General features: G+C 37.7%; 1 protein-coding gene across 7 annotated transcripts in view; it reads left to right on the forward strand.

Moving 5' to 3' along the window:
* Positions 1 to 20,443, forward strand: part of PDE1A (phosphodiesterase 1A) — a 404,046-nt gene that overhangs the window by 283,733 nt on the left and 99,870 nt on the right. For all 7 annotated transcript variants that reach the window (XM_032292753.1, XM_032292749.1, XM_032292750.1 and 4 more), the window contains one exon: positions 17,206 to 17,388. In XM_032292753.1, the coding sequence (XP_032148644.1) occupies positions 17,206 to 17,388 (183 nt within the window). The remainder of the gene's footprint in view (positions 1 to 17,205; positions 17,389 to 20,443) is intronic.

Raw genomic sequence — 20,443 nt, forward strand, 5'->3', positions numbered from 1 at the left:
AACCAATTTTTTTACTTCTCAAATATCCAAGTTGTTTCACTTTCAACCATTAAGGTTTAAAAAACTCTTGGAATTCCATATCAAAACGGGCTACCATGCTATCCTAGTAATTGAAGTCAAGGGCAGGGATAAAATTGGAGGTGTAGAACAGGAGGGTAGTTAAGGACAGGCAGGTAGTTAAGGAGAATGTGAGTATTTAAGGTAAGGCACAGAACTGCCAAAGAGGAGACTAGAAAGCATAAACACCAAAGCAGCAGGCGTATATGAAAAATATGAAGTGCCAAATTAGCAGAAAGCAGGGGTTCTGAAAAGAGTAAATCAAATGCCGCAGGGTGAACCACTGGATCAGTTAGGAAATTCCTGATGCCCTGAAGTAGAGTTTCAGCAAAGAGGAAAAGCTACCAGCCAGAAGATGATGCTATGAGGAATTAATGTGGAATGGCTTCACAAAGAAATTAGTATAGACTATTTTTTCAGAATTTGCTAGAGAATAAAAAAACAGAGATAGGCCAATCTACTGATTTGGACATATACTTGAGGAATCCTTTTTGTGTGTTTCTTTTGTTCACATGTTTTTAGGATGAAAGGCTGGTATATGTAGCCTGGAAATGAAAAGTTAAAAAAACGTGTTTGGCATAACAAAAGTAAAAATGCTTCCTAGAAAGATTAGTCAAGAAGTTATCCTTGAGAAGTTATCTAGGAAGAGAGAAACAGCCAAACATTGGTTGAAAATGTTGATGTGGCCAGGCATGGTGGCTTACATCTGTAATCTCAGCACTTTGGGAGGCTGAGGTGGGCAGATCACAAGGTCAGGAGTTCAAGACCAGCCTGGCCAACATGGTAAGACCCTGTGTCTACCAAAAATATAAAAATTAGCCGGGCGCAGTGGCACACACCTTTAGTCCCAGCTACTTGGGAGGCTGAGGCAGGAGAATCGCTCGAACCCGGGAGGCGGAGTTTACAGTGAGCCAAGATTATGCCGCTGCGCTACAGCCTGGGTGACAGAGCAAGACTCCGTCTCCAAAAAGGAAAAAAGAAAAGAATAAAAAAGAAAACATAAATGAGCTTGGAGCTAACTAGTGCACAGCCAAGGATCTTCAAATAAGCAAAACATGAGTAGCATTGTAAAATCAGAAATCATTGGCATCTCATTTTAAACTCAGCTGCTTAGAATGGGTAAATGTGCTGCAATAATTACGGCCAACATATTGATAATGAGCTGCTAAACTTGGGGAACAATGTGGAGAGCAAACTCTTTATGTTTAATCACTACAACCTGCACATCATGACAGCACTGACTCATGTATGCTCCTTTGGCATTTGGAGTCAGAATAAGAGAGAGGAAAAAGAGAAATAGATTGGGCTAATGAATGGCTTTTATGAATATTTCAATTGGTAAGTGATAGGAAACCCAACCAAGCCAGTTTAAATAAACTGTTAACTTACTAGCTTTCATGGCCAAAATATTGATGGCTAGTGGTCCCTATAAACATAGATTGATCTAGGGCACAAATGTCAGCAGATCCACCTCTCTGTTTTGCCTGCTCTGGAATGGCTCTTTTGATGCTTTATCTGGTAGGAAGATGGTGGCAATATTTCCAAACTTCACATCCTACACCATCAAATCTAACAGGAATGAGAAAAGTTTTCTTCCCCAGAGGATCCAATAAACATCCTTGTGTTTCATTGCCTCTAGTTAGGTAACGTATTTATCCTTCAACGAATCATTGTGTTCGGGGAGTTGTATATACAAGGTCAGTGGTCAAGCATCCCATGAGATAGGTAGGTGGTCAGTTCTATTTAAATCATATACCTAGGAACTGAGAATGGAGGAGAGAGCTTTCCCAAACAACAACTGTGTTCTCTCTGCACTGAAAACTGAAATGTTTCTGTTAGTGTCACAAGCAGGAAGACCTGGATCGGGGTTCATGTGGGATGTGGTGGAAAGCCCTGGACTGGCAATTTGGCAGCTCCTTTCTCAGCTTTGCTCCTACTAATGATTAGTTTCTAATCATTGTTTTTTTACTTGCCAAATGAAGTCTCCAGTCCCTATTTGTTCTGGAATTCTATGATTTTATCCATGGTTCCAAAGTCCACCTGTAGAGACCTGCTCATGACTAGGTTACCCTGACTACCAGGAGGGTGCGACAGGAGGAAGCCGCTTACCATTTGCTTAGCATTTATAAATATGAGCTCTTGTATTCTTCAAATTATTTCCATTTGGAAAAGTCCCTGAGGAAATCAGTTTGAGGAAAATGTGCTAAGACATTGCTGGAGCTCAGTGAATCATTAAAAATCAAGTAATGATTTCTCTGAATTCCATTTTTATGGTGTGAGTTGTGGGGAGGGGTGGCTGTTTGGAGTGTTGTGTTTGTAGGCTGTTCTCACCCGGTAGGTGGAGTGTGAAAATCACTTAGAAAACGTTGCAATATTTTTTAGTTGGTTTTCCTGTTTTCTGTCCATCTGTGGTGTGTTACTTTCTACAAACTTTCAAAAACAGCCTCACTAGTGAAAAGGGGGAAAAAAAACCTGACCAGATCTTTTGGGAAATGACTAACAAAAAAGCTCTATGTATTGAATAAAATCTATTTGTGATATTTTGATTCAATATAATATAAATGAATATTTTCTGGATTTTAAAAAGATGTTTTAAACATTCTTTTCTAATAATGATAATAATAATGAAAATTTACAGTTAAATCCAAGGAGACATAATATTCAATTTTCATATATGATTCCGTATAATTCTTGAAAATTTCTATAAATTAGATACTGATATTATTTCCACTATAAAGTTAAAAAATTTAAGCCATAAAGAAAGTAATTGAATTGCTTAGGATTATATAATTATTAAGCATCAGAGACAAGTTCAAACTTAAATGGAGTCTATCTGGCATCTATTTTTCTCTTTTTCCCTCATCAACAGAACCCATTTTTTCCCCTAATTATTTACTCTTCTTTTTAAGGCCAGGTGATTCAGGGGACACCAACCTCAGCCCCAGGCTCAGGATGGATGACTCCTAATATATTTAAACCAGTTATTATTCCCTAGTTCACACTAACCAGTGAGTTTAGACTTGGACATATGATGCGATTCTGGCCAATGAGAATTGCATAAAGGGCAGACTGATGGGGTGCTGGCAAAAGGTTTCCTCTTCATAGAAAGGATGTCTTATCCCTCTGGGTGTTGTATCTACATCTGATGCTTACAATGAATACAGCCATCTTGCTTCAAGCAGAAAGCTAAACCTAACGCTAAAGTTGATGATACAGAAAGATGAAGGAAACTTTAGTTCTTGGTGATATTGTTGACTTCCTGATTTAAAAAAAATTCCTTACTGGAGTCAACTTACTCTTAACTTTTTTTAAGGAAAACAATCAATTTTTCTATTATTTGAGCCACTTTGGTTTAAGTTTGATGTCACTTGACATTGAGAACATTCTTACAGTCAGGTAGGCTGGACTTGTTCCAAATTCATATTCTTCATCTCTAATCCTTCCCAGGAGTCACTTTATCCTAACAATAAATCCTAATGCAAATGATGCAAATGTTTGATTTCTAAGTCAGCTACTAAGAATTCATAATCCATATTTTTCATAAAATGAGGTAATAGGCTAAGTTTCCAAGGTAACCTTCAAAACATTGATCCCATCGTAAAGTCAAATAACATAGATATTTATTGAGCAAGTATCAAGTACTAGAAATCAGGGACTTAAATTTTTCCACATACAAAGATATTAGTACGTTCTTGACCATATTTGTATAGCCTACTTCCAAATATATTTTCATTCTGTCTACTCTCCATCTCTATTATCTCATTTCCATCTTCATCAGTTTAGCTGGAGTCAACATTGTCTGTGAGGCTCTCAGGCCCATCTGTCTAGACACACATCAGTCAGTTCCACACAGGGACATTTCTGTCCTTCAGGTTCCACCCAGGAGTAAGGGCTGGAGACAGGGTGGGGCATTCAGCTGGCTTCTGCTCCAGGATCCTAGAAACTTACCTGGAGCATGCTCCCACCCTCCTCATGGTTTGTCTTGGATAGGAGGTCAGGCAAGATTCAGCGTCCTTTCTCAAGATCTCACTTGCCTTCCTTTCTGACTTCTCTTCATTAACCTGGGGTGTTTTCGGATAGGAATAGGAATAGGAATTTTGTTCAGACTCATCACATATTCTTCAATTATCTTTTCCTGGGTCTTTCTTCCTTCCATGGGACATGGATTATTTCCTCCTTCAGGCTATCGTGTGTCATTTACAACTTGAGTCAGTGAGTGAATTCATGGCTGATCATATATACAAAGAGATACAGGATAACAGCAAATACTTTTTTAATTGTTTTTTAAAAATATTTTTTACACATGAAAAATATCATCTTTTCCTACGTGAAACAGGACGTGACTGAAAACATTGACATATATAACATATGCATCAAAACACATAAATATGACTTTATTCCTCATCTGGGCTAATACCTAACTAGTGCAAATACCTGAATACTTTTAAAAATCCCTGAAACCAGAGACTCTATGCCTAAGATTTTATACTTTTATTCATTTATTCAGCAAATGTTTATGCAGGACACACTATATACACTGATACTTATTTCACTATTCTGTTTGGCTACTGTTACCTCCCAGTTGTCATCATCTCCACTATTTCTGCCTCATGGGTTTAGAAAGAAATATATTCCTTTTCTCCCCTTATACTCTTGTCTTCCAAATATATCCTGCTCTACTGAGGACACATTCACCACCCATGGTCTGTTGAAAATGGATTTTTTAAGTTTGCAATCAAGTAACATACAGATAATTTCCATTTGTAACATCATTATAAAAGATTCATTAATTAAAATACTTCCATGAGGACTCTTCTGACTGTTCCTCTCTATGTAATTCACCAACATGCTTCATCACTGACAGTGAAATAATGTACATAAAGAAATAAGCAGTGCCATTCAGTACATGTCATAGAAAAGAAGTAAAAAATATTTTCTTGATAGACAGCTTCCATTAATTGGCAAGCTGTGAATGAAGAACAGTGTTCTCAAACAATAATAGTCATTGAAATCACCCGAAGGGCTTGTTAAAACAGGGTGCTGGGCCTCACTCCCAGATTTTCTGATTCAATGGGTCTTAGAGCATGGGAAGTTTCAGTTCTAACAAGTTCCCAGGTGATGCTAATTCTTCTGGTCTAGTGACTACAATTTGAAACTGCTCTATTAGATGATGTCACAATGAGACCACACACACACACACACACACACACACACACACACACACACACACAAGAGAAACAGAGAGAACATTATAAATTTGACAGTTAGAAATGTAAGGTCTTGTCAAGACTATGCTCCCAGTGTTGTTCCAAGTTGTATATGAGATAACTTTGTGCTAAAATGCCCCCCAATCCAACCTCCAGGAAATTTCATCAGAAAATAGAGGCAATAAGCAAGAGGTGCTGAACTGGAGATTAGCAGTACCCCACAGCAACAAGTTTTGGGTTCCTGGGAGGCCAGACCTGTCCTTTGGTCCGTGGTTTGGTCGCCTCTTCCAGGTCTGGGAAACCCTAGGCCCTTAGGCTTAATCTGGGAGCTGCAGCCCCACCCTTTTTGTCCAGTCTGCACCTGTTAGTAATCCTTGGAGGGACACAGATGGAGCATGGAATGCCCTTCTGCTATGTCTCATTTCCCCAGTTAGAAGAGGCAACATATCTATTCTCTGGAAGGTGCAGCCGGAAGACAATACTAGAAAAATATTGTTTTATTGTGATAAAATATACATAACAAAATTTACCATTTAACTATTTTTCAGTGTAAAATTCAGTGGAATGAAGTACATTTACAATGTTATGCAACCACCGCCGTCATCTGTCTCCAGAAGTTCTTTAATCATCCAACAGAAACTCTGTATGCATTGAAAAATAATTCTCCATTTCCCACTCCCCTCGGACCTGGTAACCATTATTCTGCTTTCTCCCTTTATGAATTTTCCTACTCCACTAGGGAACATTCTAAAGTAGGTAAAAACTAGTTTTGGAGATCTCTCCCACTGCCTCTTCACAACCTGTAGAATCCTTACTTTATTCTTTGGCTCCCAAAAGTCCATTTTGATGTACTTCTTCCCACAATGTCTCCAGCACTTTCATTCCCATGAGGCCCCCCTTGTTCTAAGTGTTAGAAAAAGGAAATCTGCTTAGACTAATTCATGCAGATGTGTAGGTAGTGAGATGTTTACCAAGGGCTTGCTTTCTCTATAACAGATGAGCAGATGCTCTTCTAAGTGCTTTCTCTGCACTTATCCATTTCATCTTCACATCACCACTAGGCATACTATTAGTATCATCTTTTTTGTGCTGACAAAGGAATTAAGACTCATGCAGATGAAATATTTTTTCCAAGACTAAACAGCTGATAGGTGATAAAGCCAGGAGTTTGACTCCAGAGGCAATCTTTCTAACTACAGAGGATGCTTATTAATCAACATTTGGAAATTAGTGAAGCATTAGACTCTGTGCCTAATGGAATATTTCCAAAAATGTTTTTGAGCCAAGAGGATTTTCTGGTTGGAAGCCAAGAGTCATCAGCAAGGCCTTGGGCAGTTTTCTGCCTCACCCATTATCCCAATTTCCATCCCCAAATGACTCCAAAAATACAATCTTGATCCCAGCTCTCTAAGCAACTTGACTCTTTCTCAGACCCTTTCCCTCAACATTCTTTGGGCCCTTTCTGCCTGTCCTGGGGGACAGGACCTCCAATGCCTCCACCTTTGCTTCCTAGGGTGGGTACAGAGGAGGCGCCAAGCACTCCTTAGACCTTACCTTGGAGAAAGCCACATCTAACTTCAACATTATCCTTAGTTGACCTCATTTACATAAAGATTTGCCTTTTGGGAACTGAGCTAAGGTCGGCATAACTGACTTCTCCACCCAAAAGTTCAGTCTTCATAGCCATTCATATACAATGGTCATCTTCTCACAATTAAAAAAAGGGGGGAGGGGCTAACAATACCAGAGGAACGTTGAACAAATCTATCAGGAAACTGTTTTTTTTAAAAAGTTGCTGAGATAAATTTATAAGCCTGCCATTTTAAATTCTTTTTCAAACAAAACAGGGAATAAATAAACATGCTTCAGTGGTGGCCTGAAAGAAGGAATTCAAATGTATTTAGCACTTAGGAAGCAGGTTACTGACAAGTAGATATGGCATTTCAAATGTATTACCTTTTTCCATCCTGACATTTAATTTATTGTACTTGAAAGTGTCCTGAAATTATCCAGGTGTATTTCTCTAAAAGAAAACAACTTAACATACCAGCATTGGAAAATAAATTTAAGCTTCCTCTAACTAAAAATTTCCTGATAAATCAAATTCCTTTAAGACTTTTTAAGATCAATTATTTTTAACCCTAAATTTCAAGGCAGAAATGAGATAGAGAAAATGATTACTGGCATTAGCATTGACCGAATATGAAGGCAGTCTGGGTACTTAGTAAGAAAAATATGCCTTAAAGTGGCGGATAACTTCAGTTAATAACTCAGACCCTGAAAACAGACATTCGTGAGCAAAAAATGTAACATGGACATTCCTGATTGTATGACTTTGAGCAAATCACTCAAGATGTCTGTGCTTCAGTCTATTTATCAGTAAAGTATAAGTAGCAATAATAATTAAGTCTTCCTCAGAACACAGACATAGGTTAAGTGAAGAAGTGATACTAATGGACTCTCCTATGAGGAAATCACTTACTCTAAAAAGAATATTCCTACTATGGAAAGATGAACCACCCTTAATTCCTCTAGCTGTCCTGGAAGATATTTGCAACATATGAGTTCAGTACCACTCTTAGCCCCAGGCCAATGAAGCTGCTTCCCTGGGCACCATTCTCCACTTCAGGGGGCCTGACAAGGGTTCTCTTTGGTGTTCCCCTCCCCATGGTGTGCCCCCACAAGACCAAGAAGAACCTGGAACCCATGGATCTCTTTCCCCTCCAGGTACTATAGGACCCTGGAATTCTCTGTCCTTCCCTGTATGTTTCTTTACCATATTTTAGGCAGAAGACCCCAGAATTATCTTCCCAAAGATGCCCATACCTGTCTCCTACATCCTACTGGGCTTTCTTATTGGGTCTTTTTTCCCAAGGGACCCAGGACACCATTAGTGTTATACCCTTTCAAACCAAGGAGTGGCCAAGAAGCAGCTCCTTTCAAGGTTAGGTAGGTTGCTGGAAACTGTACTTGGGGGCTGAGGTTTCTACCTGCGGTGCAGAGTGGAGCTGCAGGTGGCTGGCCCAGTGCTGTCACACAAGGAGCTGAGAACTTTCAGTTCACCCAACTTGTCTGCCTTTTATGAAACTTATTAAAAGGTAGAAGGATAAAACATATAGCAGTATATTCACCTGATATATAAGTTTAAAATATTTAGTTAAATGGTATTTGGATAAATTATGCTTCCACCCTGGGCCCACCCAATGTTAGGATCAGAGCTGAATGTGTTCATTGCTGGGTGAAATATGTCCATTATAAGAGTAGTAAAGCAGGAAAAGAATATTTCAAACTTGAGAAACCAGTTTCTCTTAATCACACCTAGCGCTTGAATTTTAGCACTTAGTAGGTGTAATTGTGGGTACCAGTTGCCTGGAAATAACCACATCAGCACATGGGTGTAATCATTTTCCAAGAGTCCACTGTGGACAGAAATATTTTCACTGACGTGTAATTGTAAGAGTCAAAATCCCATGACCTCTCCTTCCGTGGCCGCCTCCTTCTTTCCTTCCCTTCCCTGCAAACATTTTAGTTCAAAATATAAGGCCTTTGGGAGTTGTGTCATCTGATTTCAAGAGAAAATTTGGATTATAAATAGCTCCGAAGGATCAGTTGATTCACAGATTGGATGGAGGGTCAGTTTTCACAGTTCACCGGCCCCCATCTGCACCCAGGCCATGTTTAGGAGCCCTCGACTTTACGCTTTATTGACTCCTCTGGGACTAAAGCTAAAGTCATATCAAACACCAGTGGAAGCATTTTTCAGAAGTAAACAGTGATAACATTTTACACATATATTCTTTATCATTTCTTTTTCTGTATAGCACACTTTAAGAATTCCATTTTTTTTTTTTTTTTGAGTCTTGCTCTGTGTCCCAGGCTGGAGTGCAGTGGCACAATCTCAGCTCACTTCAACCTCCATCTCCTGAGTTCAAGCAATTCTCCTGTCTCAGCCTCCCCAGTAGCTGAGATTACAAGTGTGTGCTACCACACTTGACTAAATTTTTGTATTTTTAGTAGTGGCAGGGTTTCACCATATTGGCCAGGCTGGTCATGACACATTTTAAGAATTCTTAAGCAAAATGCACCAGCCATCATTTTTTCATATTGTATGTTTCTTAAACACAAAGTCTTCATTTTTAAAAAGCATCTGCAATGTAAATGATTATGCACACTCTGCCCTTTAACATTAGAATAAAATGTAATGATACTATAAGGACACATGCACATGAATGTTCATTGCAGCACAGTTTACAATAACAAAGACCTGGAACCAACCCAAATGCCCATCGATGATAGACTGGACAGGGAAAATGTGGCACATATACACCATGGAATATTATGCAGCCATCAAAAACGATGAGTTTGTGTCCTTTGTAAGGACATGGACGAACCTGGAAACCATCATTCTCAGCAAACTGACACGAGAGCAGAAAATCAAACACTGCATGTTCTTACTCATAGGCGGGTGTTGAACAATGAGAACACATGGACACAGGGAGGGGAGCACTACACACTGGGGTCAGTTGGGGGGAAATAGGGGAGGGACGGTGTGGGGTGGGGAGTTGGGGAGAGATAGCAGGGGAGAAATGCCAAATATAAGTGAAGGGGAGGAAGGCAGCAAGTCACACTGCCACATGTGTACCTATGTTCTTGCATGTTCTTCAATCTTGCATGTTCTTCACATGTACCCCAAAACCTAAAATGCAATAAAAGAAAGTAATGAAGCTATTAGATGTTTGTAAAACAAAATTAATTATGATATTTGAGATCTTATTTTATCATCTTCCTTGCACAAATTTCTTTCAAAAATGAAATAAGAACAAAATGTAGTCCTATATGTTTTACATGTGGTATAATCTTATACAAGTATTCAGATATTTTCATGTCTTAGATAAGCATATACGAAAATTATGTATAATAATTCTCTGTCTATGAAAAGTCATGGACAACGATGGCTAGTCCATATTGCATTGTCGTTTTTGTTCCTGTGCTGTCTAGCATGATCAGATGAAACTTGAGGAACTGCTCACGGTGCTCAGTAGGAAGAAGACAGAGTACAAGGGGGGTATGAGAAAAAGGGCAAATGAATAAGTAAGAAGAGGTAAATGGAGGGGAGTAGGGAGAAATATATCTTTGGGTTTTTTAGTTTATTTTTAAAATTTATCCTAATTTAGGTTGGATCTATCTGTTTTTCAACTTTCTTTTCTCCAAACTGGAATAATTATCTTACTGAACCTGTGTCAAATTACTTATGTCTTCATTAGAAGTTTCTTACCCTGTGTGATAAATGAGCACAAAAGAGCTAATATTTAACAGAAATAAGTTTCTTGGCTAAAGGCATATAAACAATGCATACAAATTTTTAAAGTTTTCTTTCCTGTGAATTTAATTCAAAATGTCATCAAAAATGTTTAGTTTTTTTCTACACCAAATGAATGTTTCCCCACAATTTGTTTCAAAAATATGCAACATGATTATTCAAGAACTACTTAATCTAAAGGCAGTGAAGGAGATGATTGGCAGCAGTGAATTTGCTTCCAAGATGTTGCCACATAAGCAGCAATAAATTTGATTATATCAATCAAATAGCACAGGATTATACACTAAAACTTCTACCGTTTCCATCCTTACTCCACTCATGAAGGTAATCACTTACTATTAGTCTACTGTAAATATTTCTGGACATTTTATAGCCATTCAATGGATATATATTGACCCCCTGCTTTGTGTCACACATGATTTTAGAAGCTATTGACACAGCAGTGAACAACAGAAGGCCAACTTTCTGGTCTCTAGGTGTTTGCATCTCCGGCTGCTAGACTGTAAGCATAAAATGAACAAACAAACCAGTGGACTATGATATGGCATCTAGTAGTGGCCAGTGCTAAGGAGACTATAGCAGGATAAGGCCAGCCATGGTGGCTCATGCCTGTATACAATACCAGCACTTTGGGAGGCCAAGGCGGGTGGATCACTTGAAGTCAAGAGTATAAGATCAGCCTGGCCAACATGGCAAAACCCAACCCTGTCTCTACTAAAAATACAAAAAAAATTAGCTGGGCATGGTGACATGTGCCTATAATCCCAGCAACTTGAGAGGCTGAGGCAGGAGAATCGCTTGAACACAGGAGGCAGAGGCTGCAGTGAGCCGAGATCATGCCACTACACTCCAGCTTGGGCGACAGAGTGAGAATCTGTCTCAAAATAAAAAAAAGAGAAGACTGCAGCAGGATAAAAAGACAAAAGAAAAATATTTACTATTGGGGTTGAGTGCATGGATGCCCTCTGTACCTAAATGCAGTAAAGAAATGATTCACAAATATCTTGAGTACAAGATTCTAAGTAGAAGGAATAGCAAGTACACAGGCCCTGATGCAAAAGCAAGCTTGGCAGCTTTGCATCCAGCAAGGCTAGTGTTGCTGGAGCAAAATGAATACAGGCGAACTGGTTAAAAGGTGAGGTTGGAGACTTAGCTTAATGTGGAGCTTTATGAATTAGGCATTGTGGTCTGACTTAAACTTTAAAAGAGGAATTCTGGCTGTAGTGGGAAGAAGAGACTGACAGAGGTCAGGAGCAAGAGGAGGAGACCAGTTAGCAGGCACCACAGTAGGCCAGGCAAGAGATGATGGCAGCTTGGCCTCTGGCTCATTCATTGCAGGTGGGAATGCAAAATGGTATAGCAAGACAGTTTGGCAGTTTTTACAAAACTAAACACTTATTATACCATCCAGCCATTGTGTTCCTTGGTATTTACTCAAATGAAAAAACCTGCAGCTGTTTATAGAAGCTTTATTGATAATTGCTAAATCTCAGAGAAACCAAGATGTCCTCCAATAGTAGAATGCATAAACTATCTATGCATACATCAAAATATGATTTAGCAATATAAATTATCCATCCAGCCATGAAAAAACATGCAAGCCAATATTAAAAAGTCTAGCCTTTTACTATATGATACTAAGTATCTGATAGTCTGGAAAAGGCCAAACTAAGGAGACAGCAAAAGATAGTAGTTTCCAGGGACCAGAAGCGAGGGAAGGAAGGCTGAATAGATGAAGTATAGGAAGTTTTTTAGGGCAGAAACTACCCTGTATGAAACTGTAATGGTAGATATATGTTATTATACATTTATCAAAACCCAAGAATGTACAAGGGAAAGTGTGAGTCCTCATGTAAACTATGGATATTAATTAATAATTATGCATTAATGTTGTCTCATCAACTGAAATAACTGTACCACAATAATACAAGATGTCAATAATAGGGGAACTGTGAAAGTGGGAGTGGAGATGAGATGAATGGGAATTCTCTGTACTATACATGCAATTTTTCTGTAAGCCTAAAAAATAAAGTCTAAATGAAGAAAGTGCCTGAGATTGTGGCTCTCAGGCAGGGATAGCATAGTACAGAATTCTCTAGATAATCACACTCATTCAAAAAGGAAAAATGAGAAACTTCTTGTCCAGAATAAAAAGGTCAAGGTATGTTGACTGACTATAGAGGCTTCCCCCATTTCACACACTGGAGTGGCAAAGATGTGTGCACAGGCAGATGGAGATCTCAAAGGCCATTGTTGCAGTCGTGCTGTAGAGCAGAGAAAAATCTTTGAGAAACAGACGTGCAGCTACTATTTCTGTCAGCTGAGGAGAAATTTAAGTCAGTTCTTACACGCAGGGACACACATCTGAACTCATACCCAGATTCACTTCCATTCTGCTGTACCTGTTCTCCTGGTCCTTCTCTTCAACCTTCTGATTTGGAAAGAAGTTCTCTCATACAATACTAAACAAGTCTTAAAAAAAAAAACGAACACAGAATCCATACAAAAAATACCGCAAGAACAAAGGTGGAAAGGATAGGGAAAAACACGTGGCAAAGATCCCATGCCAGCAGAATGTACAAATCTGTGCGCTCATCCTAAGAACTCAAGAACTTCATGAAATCATCAATTCTGTAGAAAAAAAAATTAATTAAAATTAAGACAAAGAAAAAGATTTCAAGAGATAAATAATATGATAATATAAGGAGGCGAAACGTGTGTACACACAGGTTGGTCAGCAAATGGTGGAGGAAAACTAGGCTACCCAGTAGAGATAGCCAAGCTCAAAGTCACAAAACTTAAAAGAGACATTGCTGAAAACACAGTATAGTGTTTTACAAATAAAAAACTTTAAAGGTTTTTCTTTTTTAAAGGTAAACAAAACAGTGTAAGATCAAGAGATTAATTTTTCCAAAAAAGGTTTAGTGGAAAAATGATAGATAGGGAAACTAGATAAAAAGAGATCCCTGATAGGCATAATCTATTTCCCCAAAGAAGAAAACCAAACAAATGGAACAGAAAAATATAGTATAATCTGAGAAAACATTAATAATATACCGTTAACACTTTGAGCCATATGTTTACAGAAAAAATGATGCCCAACTCAATACCAATTAGGGTCTTTGAAAAGTAGTGAATTTCCAAAAAAAAAGACCATCTTTGCAATTGTGCTCAGTTAACAGTAGCCTCTTAACTAACTTCAAAACACCATTCTTACAACTTTTTCTATTCCTCCCATAGCATGCACACTAGTCTTTTAGACATATAAATCGTATCACATTCTGCTTAAAACAATTCAATGACTTGCCATTGCAAATACGACGGAATTGTTCCCAGGCCTGGTATTAGCTGACTTATAGCTCTGTTTGTCTCTCAACTTGAGTCACTCTCTCCCTCACTCAGTAGACTCCACCAAATTTGGCCTCCTTCCTGTTCCTCAAACATGCCCATACTGATGCTGCCTTGGGCCTTTGTGCTTGCCCTTCTTTCAGTCTGGAATAAATAGAACAGACTTCCCCCAGGCTTTCCTATATCTAATTCTTTCTCATTCTTCAGGTCTTAACTCTTATCATCTGATCTAAAGTAGTGTTTCCTCTCATAATTAACCTTATATTACATTTTTTTATTTTTAGTCTGTTTCTTTTAAAATATAAATTCTACCTGAGAGATGACCATTCTAATTTTTTCAATTTTTAATTACTTCATTTAGGTTGACAATAACTCTGTAATGTTTAAACAGTATTGTGTTTAGATATGTAATTGCTAAAAAGGAATTTTAGTCCATTGCAAATAGGATTTTTACACAAAAAATAGGACTGTTCTGTTCTACTAAGTGAATATTAATGGAGAACTGAGTCTTTATCTTCTATTTTGTTTATAACCTACACTGGTAGTTATCACACAGTGTTCATAAATGATGGAAAGATTATTTCTTATCCAAACCAGCAGGTACAGAACAACACACATACGAGAGAGAGAGAGACAGAAAGAGAAAGAGAGAGAGAGACAGAGACAGAGAGGTGTATTCGTGTATTCTAGGGAGGGGCTCATGTGATTATTGGTGCTGGCAAGTCTGAACTTTGCAAGGCAAACTGGCAGCCTGGAAACCCTGGCAGGTGTCAGTGTTGCAGACTTGATTTCAAAGACAGTCTGAAAGCTGAATTTCTTTCTCTTTGGGGGACTTTTTCTTTTTCCTTAAGGTTTTCAACTGGTTAGATGAAGCTTATCCATAATTTAAAGGATAATCTGCTTTGCTCAAAGTGTACTTATTTAAATGTTAATCATATCTAAAAAATACTTTCACAGCAACATTTACATTGGTGTTTGACCAAACTACTGGCCACCGTAAACTACCTATGTCAACACATAAAATTAAACCTTACAGAGACAGTTGTTGCTTTTGCAAGATTCCCTTTTCAACTTATACAACACTGTACTCCACACTCTTCCCTTAACGCACTTTTCTTTATTTGTATATCCCTAATTAATCCATATCATTCTTTCTCCCTAAAATTATATGCACTTTCTTCTCAGTGAATAGCCTCATGTATCATGACTAAGGATTGCCAGCCTCCTAAGTACCACTCCACTATGTGGAATATCACTTCCGTATGGTGGTTTTGTCATGTTTGATGATCTCTCTTGCATCATTTATGAGTATAGAACATATAGCCTTAAAGCCATCAACAAGAAATTGACAGTGGAGAAACTGGCACCCACAGCCAGGTTTCTGTCATTCTCAGGAGATTAGCTTACAAAACTAGGCTGCAGTGGAATGCTTGGAACATGGTGACATCACAAGATTACACCATAATGATTCCTGTTCCACCTGTCCTACCTACCCTGTGGTTGTATTTGATCACTGCATAAGAGATAGTAGAAATGGCATAATCTTTGAAGTAATGAAATTTTCAAGCCATGTAGTTTAGTGAGTTGCTGAAATGGGCTAAGGAATCTAAATTCAAATGGACAAAAAGGGAAGCAAACAGTTTTACTTTAATTTTCAATTTCAGTGTTTTAGGGGTAAATCAAAATCATCAAAATATAAGACCAGAAAGGAAATTAAAAATCTTATAAAGTAAGTATCAATCAGTATTAACATGCAACTCTAAATCTTTTTAATCTTTAAATGTATACATGTATCTTTGTGATTCCAGCACTTATGTTTATTTTTTTCATAAGGCATCTTATAAATGCATTCATGCTTGTTTATTATCATGGAAAAGAAATATTGGCAAATGACTATCTTCTGCCAGTTTATAGAAAACAGCAGCACATGTGGGAGATGATTTAAAGGAACACGAAGAATTGCTCTTCTGCATATTACTTTTTGGGCCTCTCTTTGGTCAGGTTGAGATCTTTGTGGAGATATCTTGTTTTTTGTCCTTTGTTTTGTCCCTGCTTCTTGAGATGGCCCGTGCCTTGTTTCCAAGGCATTAGCATGCATGTACAGCCATCTCTGGCCACCTTCCAGCATCTGCTTATAATCCTTAGGCCTAGGTCTGTGCAAAGAGATTTTCGAAAGCAGATGAAACCCAAAGGTTAAAGCTAACATGTGCCAAATGAGTTTTTAGGTTGGTGCACAGATAAGGAAAGAACGGAGTCACATGACAGGCAGAGCTGGCCTGTGATCTTCCTGGAGGCAGAGCTCAACTGTTCTCCAAGCTGTTTCTGTATTTGGTGGGGAATCCCTGGGATGTTGCCAGTTCAGACCTTCAGGAAGTTCTTGACAGCTGAAGCTGACCAGCCTTAAAACAATGATGTTTCCTTAGTTTCCTCTTTAATGGCAGCTGTTGTTACTCAGCAGTCCAGTCAACATTATCTACCTGGAGCTTATACAGGAACATGGTCTTGGTTTCAGTTCCTGTTCACTGCCTCACTCACTGAGTTGATTTCCTTGGCCAGCAGTTGTAAACCCATGAGCTCTCCACCCCGCTGGAGGTGTCTCTTCCCTTTAGACTGTTTGGTCACCTGAAATGAGCTTTAAACATAATCTATTTTCATGTGTTTTCATTCTTTTCTTTTTCCTTTTATAATCTGTGATATTGATAAAATGGATCTTTTAGAACACTTAAGTTGTTGTTTTCCTGAAATTCAGAGGAATTTATCCAATGAAATAGCACCTGTGAATGACTTTTTATACATTTCAAAGCCTTATTCAAATAGCATGTACTACATGTAAGATATACACAAGATTATTAAATATTTGACAACTATTATAAATTCAATCCCTCCTTTTTCTTTCCATTTCAGTTGCTTCCTTTAATAGCAGACATTTGTTTATGAATTCTCTTCCCTATCTTCCTTAGTTTTATTCATTATTAGAATAGCACACTAAAGATATTTACAGTAGGTACTTCTAGACTGGTGTATCATTGCACTGAAATGTTTGGGAAACTGCAAATGCTCAAATCTATTAGTTGTCGCTTTGTATGATCAATTTGAGAAATTAAGAGCTTTCCAAATGTTAATGAATTTTTTTTTCTTTCTTTAGAGAGTACATCTTAAGGAATAATCAGAGAGTGATTGGCTATATTTTGCATCCCATTGCAATACTTGTTTTCTTGCTACCCATTTTCCTTCACTTTTTTTTAAATGTTTAATCTGTATAAATTTTTGTAGAAGACTTCTGGATACTGAAGATGAGCTCAGTGACATTCAGACTGATTCAGTCCCATCTGAAGTCCGGGACTGGTTGGCCTCTACCTTTACACGGAAAATGGGGATGACAAAAAAGAAACCTGAGGAAAAACCCAAATTTCGGAGCATTGTGCATGCTGTTCAAGCTGGAATTTTTGTGGAAAGGTAAGTGAAATTGTTGGTATTCCAAGACAATAATATTTGAAAGGCAGTAGATATGCACATTTTATCAAAGGTATGAGCAGTCTGTATTTCACTTATTGAGGAAACCTGCAATCATAACTAGAATGAACAAATTTGGGACTTTATCATGAACTTATCTGTAACAAAAACACCTGGTCCTGGATGCATTCTTTTTATTTATTTTAAGTTGACATGAAGAGTGAAAGCAAAAACTTTTGAACGGCCTTGCTCCTCAAATGAACCTTTGTGAACAATTGTTTAAAAATAATTCTGACACATGTATATGTTACACAACTAATTTTACCTGAATAAAATGTAACATTTCATTAAATACATTCTACACTGGTTAGCAATCTACTTGTCAGAATCACTCAGGCCTTTCTCTGCCCTAAAGACAGAAGACCATTCTCTTCCCATCTTTCCATAATGGGAGGAAATCTCTCTCATGATCACTTTTGATAAGTTTTTTTTTTTTTTTCTCAACATTTCTGTCACTGAATATGTCAAGGGATATTTGATGGCCCCTAGAAATGCCTAGTTACATCATCAGAGTTTCCAATGTGAAACACTTGTTAATATGACCCAATTTTACATTCTTTCAACCCTTAAGAATACAGCTTGTTTTTCCATTGAGGAAACAAGATGTTTCCTAGAACTAAAACTACAAAAGACCCAAAATAAACATTTTATGTTTGACAAAATTGAAAAGTAGTTATCTGAAATCCCTTAGATTAAAAAAAATTATATGAAATTATATGTAGAAAGATTATTTGAATATTTTAGAAACTAATAAAGTTGAGGAACAGAGAAACATTTTTGCCAATATGCTTAAAATTAAATTTTAGAGAAAATGCATTCTTTCTCATCTTCTGATATCTCTAGGCATTACCTTTAATAAATATTACAGACTTTAATTTTTTTCTGCTAAAGGGACAATGGAAAGCACATTTGAATTTCAAAATAAAGGGATGGAGGAAAATTTACCAAGCAAATTGAGAGAAAAAAAAAAAAAGCAGGAGTTGCAATCCTAGTCTCTGATAAAACACACTTTAAACCAACAAAGATCAAAAGAGACAAAGAAGGGCGTTACATAATGGTAAAGGGATTAATGCAACAAGAAAAGCTAACTATCCTAAATATATATGCACCTAATACAGGAGCACCCAGATACATAAAGCAAGTTCTTAATGACCTGCAAAGAGACTTAGACTCCCACACAATAATAGTGGGAGGCTTTAACACCCCACTGTCAATACTAGACAGATCAACGAGACAGAAAATTAACAAGGATATCTGGGACCTGAACTCAGATCTGGACCAAGAGGACCTATAGACATCTACAGAACTCTCCACCCCAAAGCCACAGAATATACATTCTTCTCAGCACCACATCACACTTATGCTAAAATTGACCACATAATTTTGGAAGTAAAATACTCCTCAGCAAATGCAAAAGAACGGAAATCCTAACAGTCTCTCAGACCACACTGCAATCAAATTAGAGCCCAGGATTAAGAAACTCACTCAAAACTGTACAGCTAGATGAATATCTATAAATGTAAATGAGAGTGCATGACATGAAACATATTACACAACTTAAAGATGGTTAAATACACTACGCAATTTAAAGATGACTTTTCTCTAGCATCAAATAAAAAAAAAAACTAAATAGTACATCAGAAAATCTGTGAGAGAATCACAGATAAAACATGAGGGTATGTTTGATTTGCCAAAGGAATGTATATTTTGCATTTTTGTTTAAAAAAAATTGCAGAACTTGGCAAACTAGGAAAAAATGTAAGCTGTGGAGGAAGATCAACTGAATTTCCATTTCCATTCAAGAGAAGGTTATAATATATAAAATATATGAATATGCTAAATTTCAATTATTTCATATGTTACATAAAACACATTTTATTTAATAGCTTATGAAAGTATCAAGTTGTACTTAAGGTAACTAAATTAGTAAGCAGTCTTTAAGAAATCAATGTGCTAAGAACATATGGAAATAGTGTTTTTTATCATTGTTGAATCCCCACTAGCAGGTGCATAAAAATAATGGGACAAATTTATTGTAAATTTTCAAAAGTAATCATCTTCAGTCCTGACCACTGAAAGTCTGCTTGAAGTCTTGCTGCTGCTTCCTTCAAACACTCTCTCCCAAGATTCAATACCCCGGCAAGCCCTGGCAACTACTTACCCAAATGCATTCTGAATCCACTTACTTCCTCATCTCCACTCCTGCAACCACAATGTAAGACTCCACTATCTGCCATCAGAAAAATGACAGTAGCTTTCTAACTGGGCTCCTCTCCTCCTCACTTGCCCACCCAACCAAGTCATTCCACAGTGATGTTTTTAGAATATAAATTAATTTCTGTCACTTTTATGCTTCAAACCATAACAGAGTTTCCCAATTCACTTGAGCCTGGGTTAGGTCCCTTTTTACTTTCTAGCTTCATCTACTTCAACCTTCATCCTTGACTGAAAATGTATACCAGCCTGATTTCAATTTCAAGAATATTTCTAAAACTGTTCCTGCTTTGGAGCCATTCATCCTGTTGTTTTCTCTGTCAGAAGTGGTTCTCCCCACCCTTCAACATGGCAGGCTGGCCTTTTACCTTTCCAAAGGTCTTCCTGGATCACTCTATGCTGTTCCTCACTATTGCTGCCCCAGCCAGTGGTTTACCTCCTAGCCCTTATCCCTGTTTGTAATCATATATTGTCTCTTATTTTTAAAATTTCTCTTCACCGCTGGAATAAGCCCTGTGAAACAGCAACAATAGTTTCCTTACCTTCCACTAAATAAGTTTGTTGCCTCACAGAGTGCCTGGTATAAAATAGTGTTTGGTTGGTTTGTTTGTTTTCTTTTTTTTTAATGGAGTCACCCAGGCTGGAGTGCAGTGGTGCGATCTCAGCTCACTGCAACCTCCACCTCCCTAGTTCAAGAGATTCTCCTGCAGGAATTACAGGCACATGCCACCACAACTGCCTAAATTTTTTTTTTTTTTTTTTTTTTTTTTTTTTTTTTTTTTTT

The sequence above is a fragment of the Sapajus apella genome, unplaced genomic scaffold (assembly GCF_009761245.1).
Source record: "Sapajus apella isolate SASKATOON/1434 unplaced genomic scaffold, GSC_monkey_1.0 scaffold28, whole genome shotgun sequence".
Taxonomy (NCBI): domain Eukaryota; kingdom Metazoa; phylum Chordata; class Mammalia; order Primates; family Cebidae; genus Sapajus; species Sapajus apella.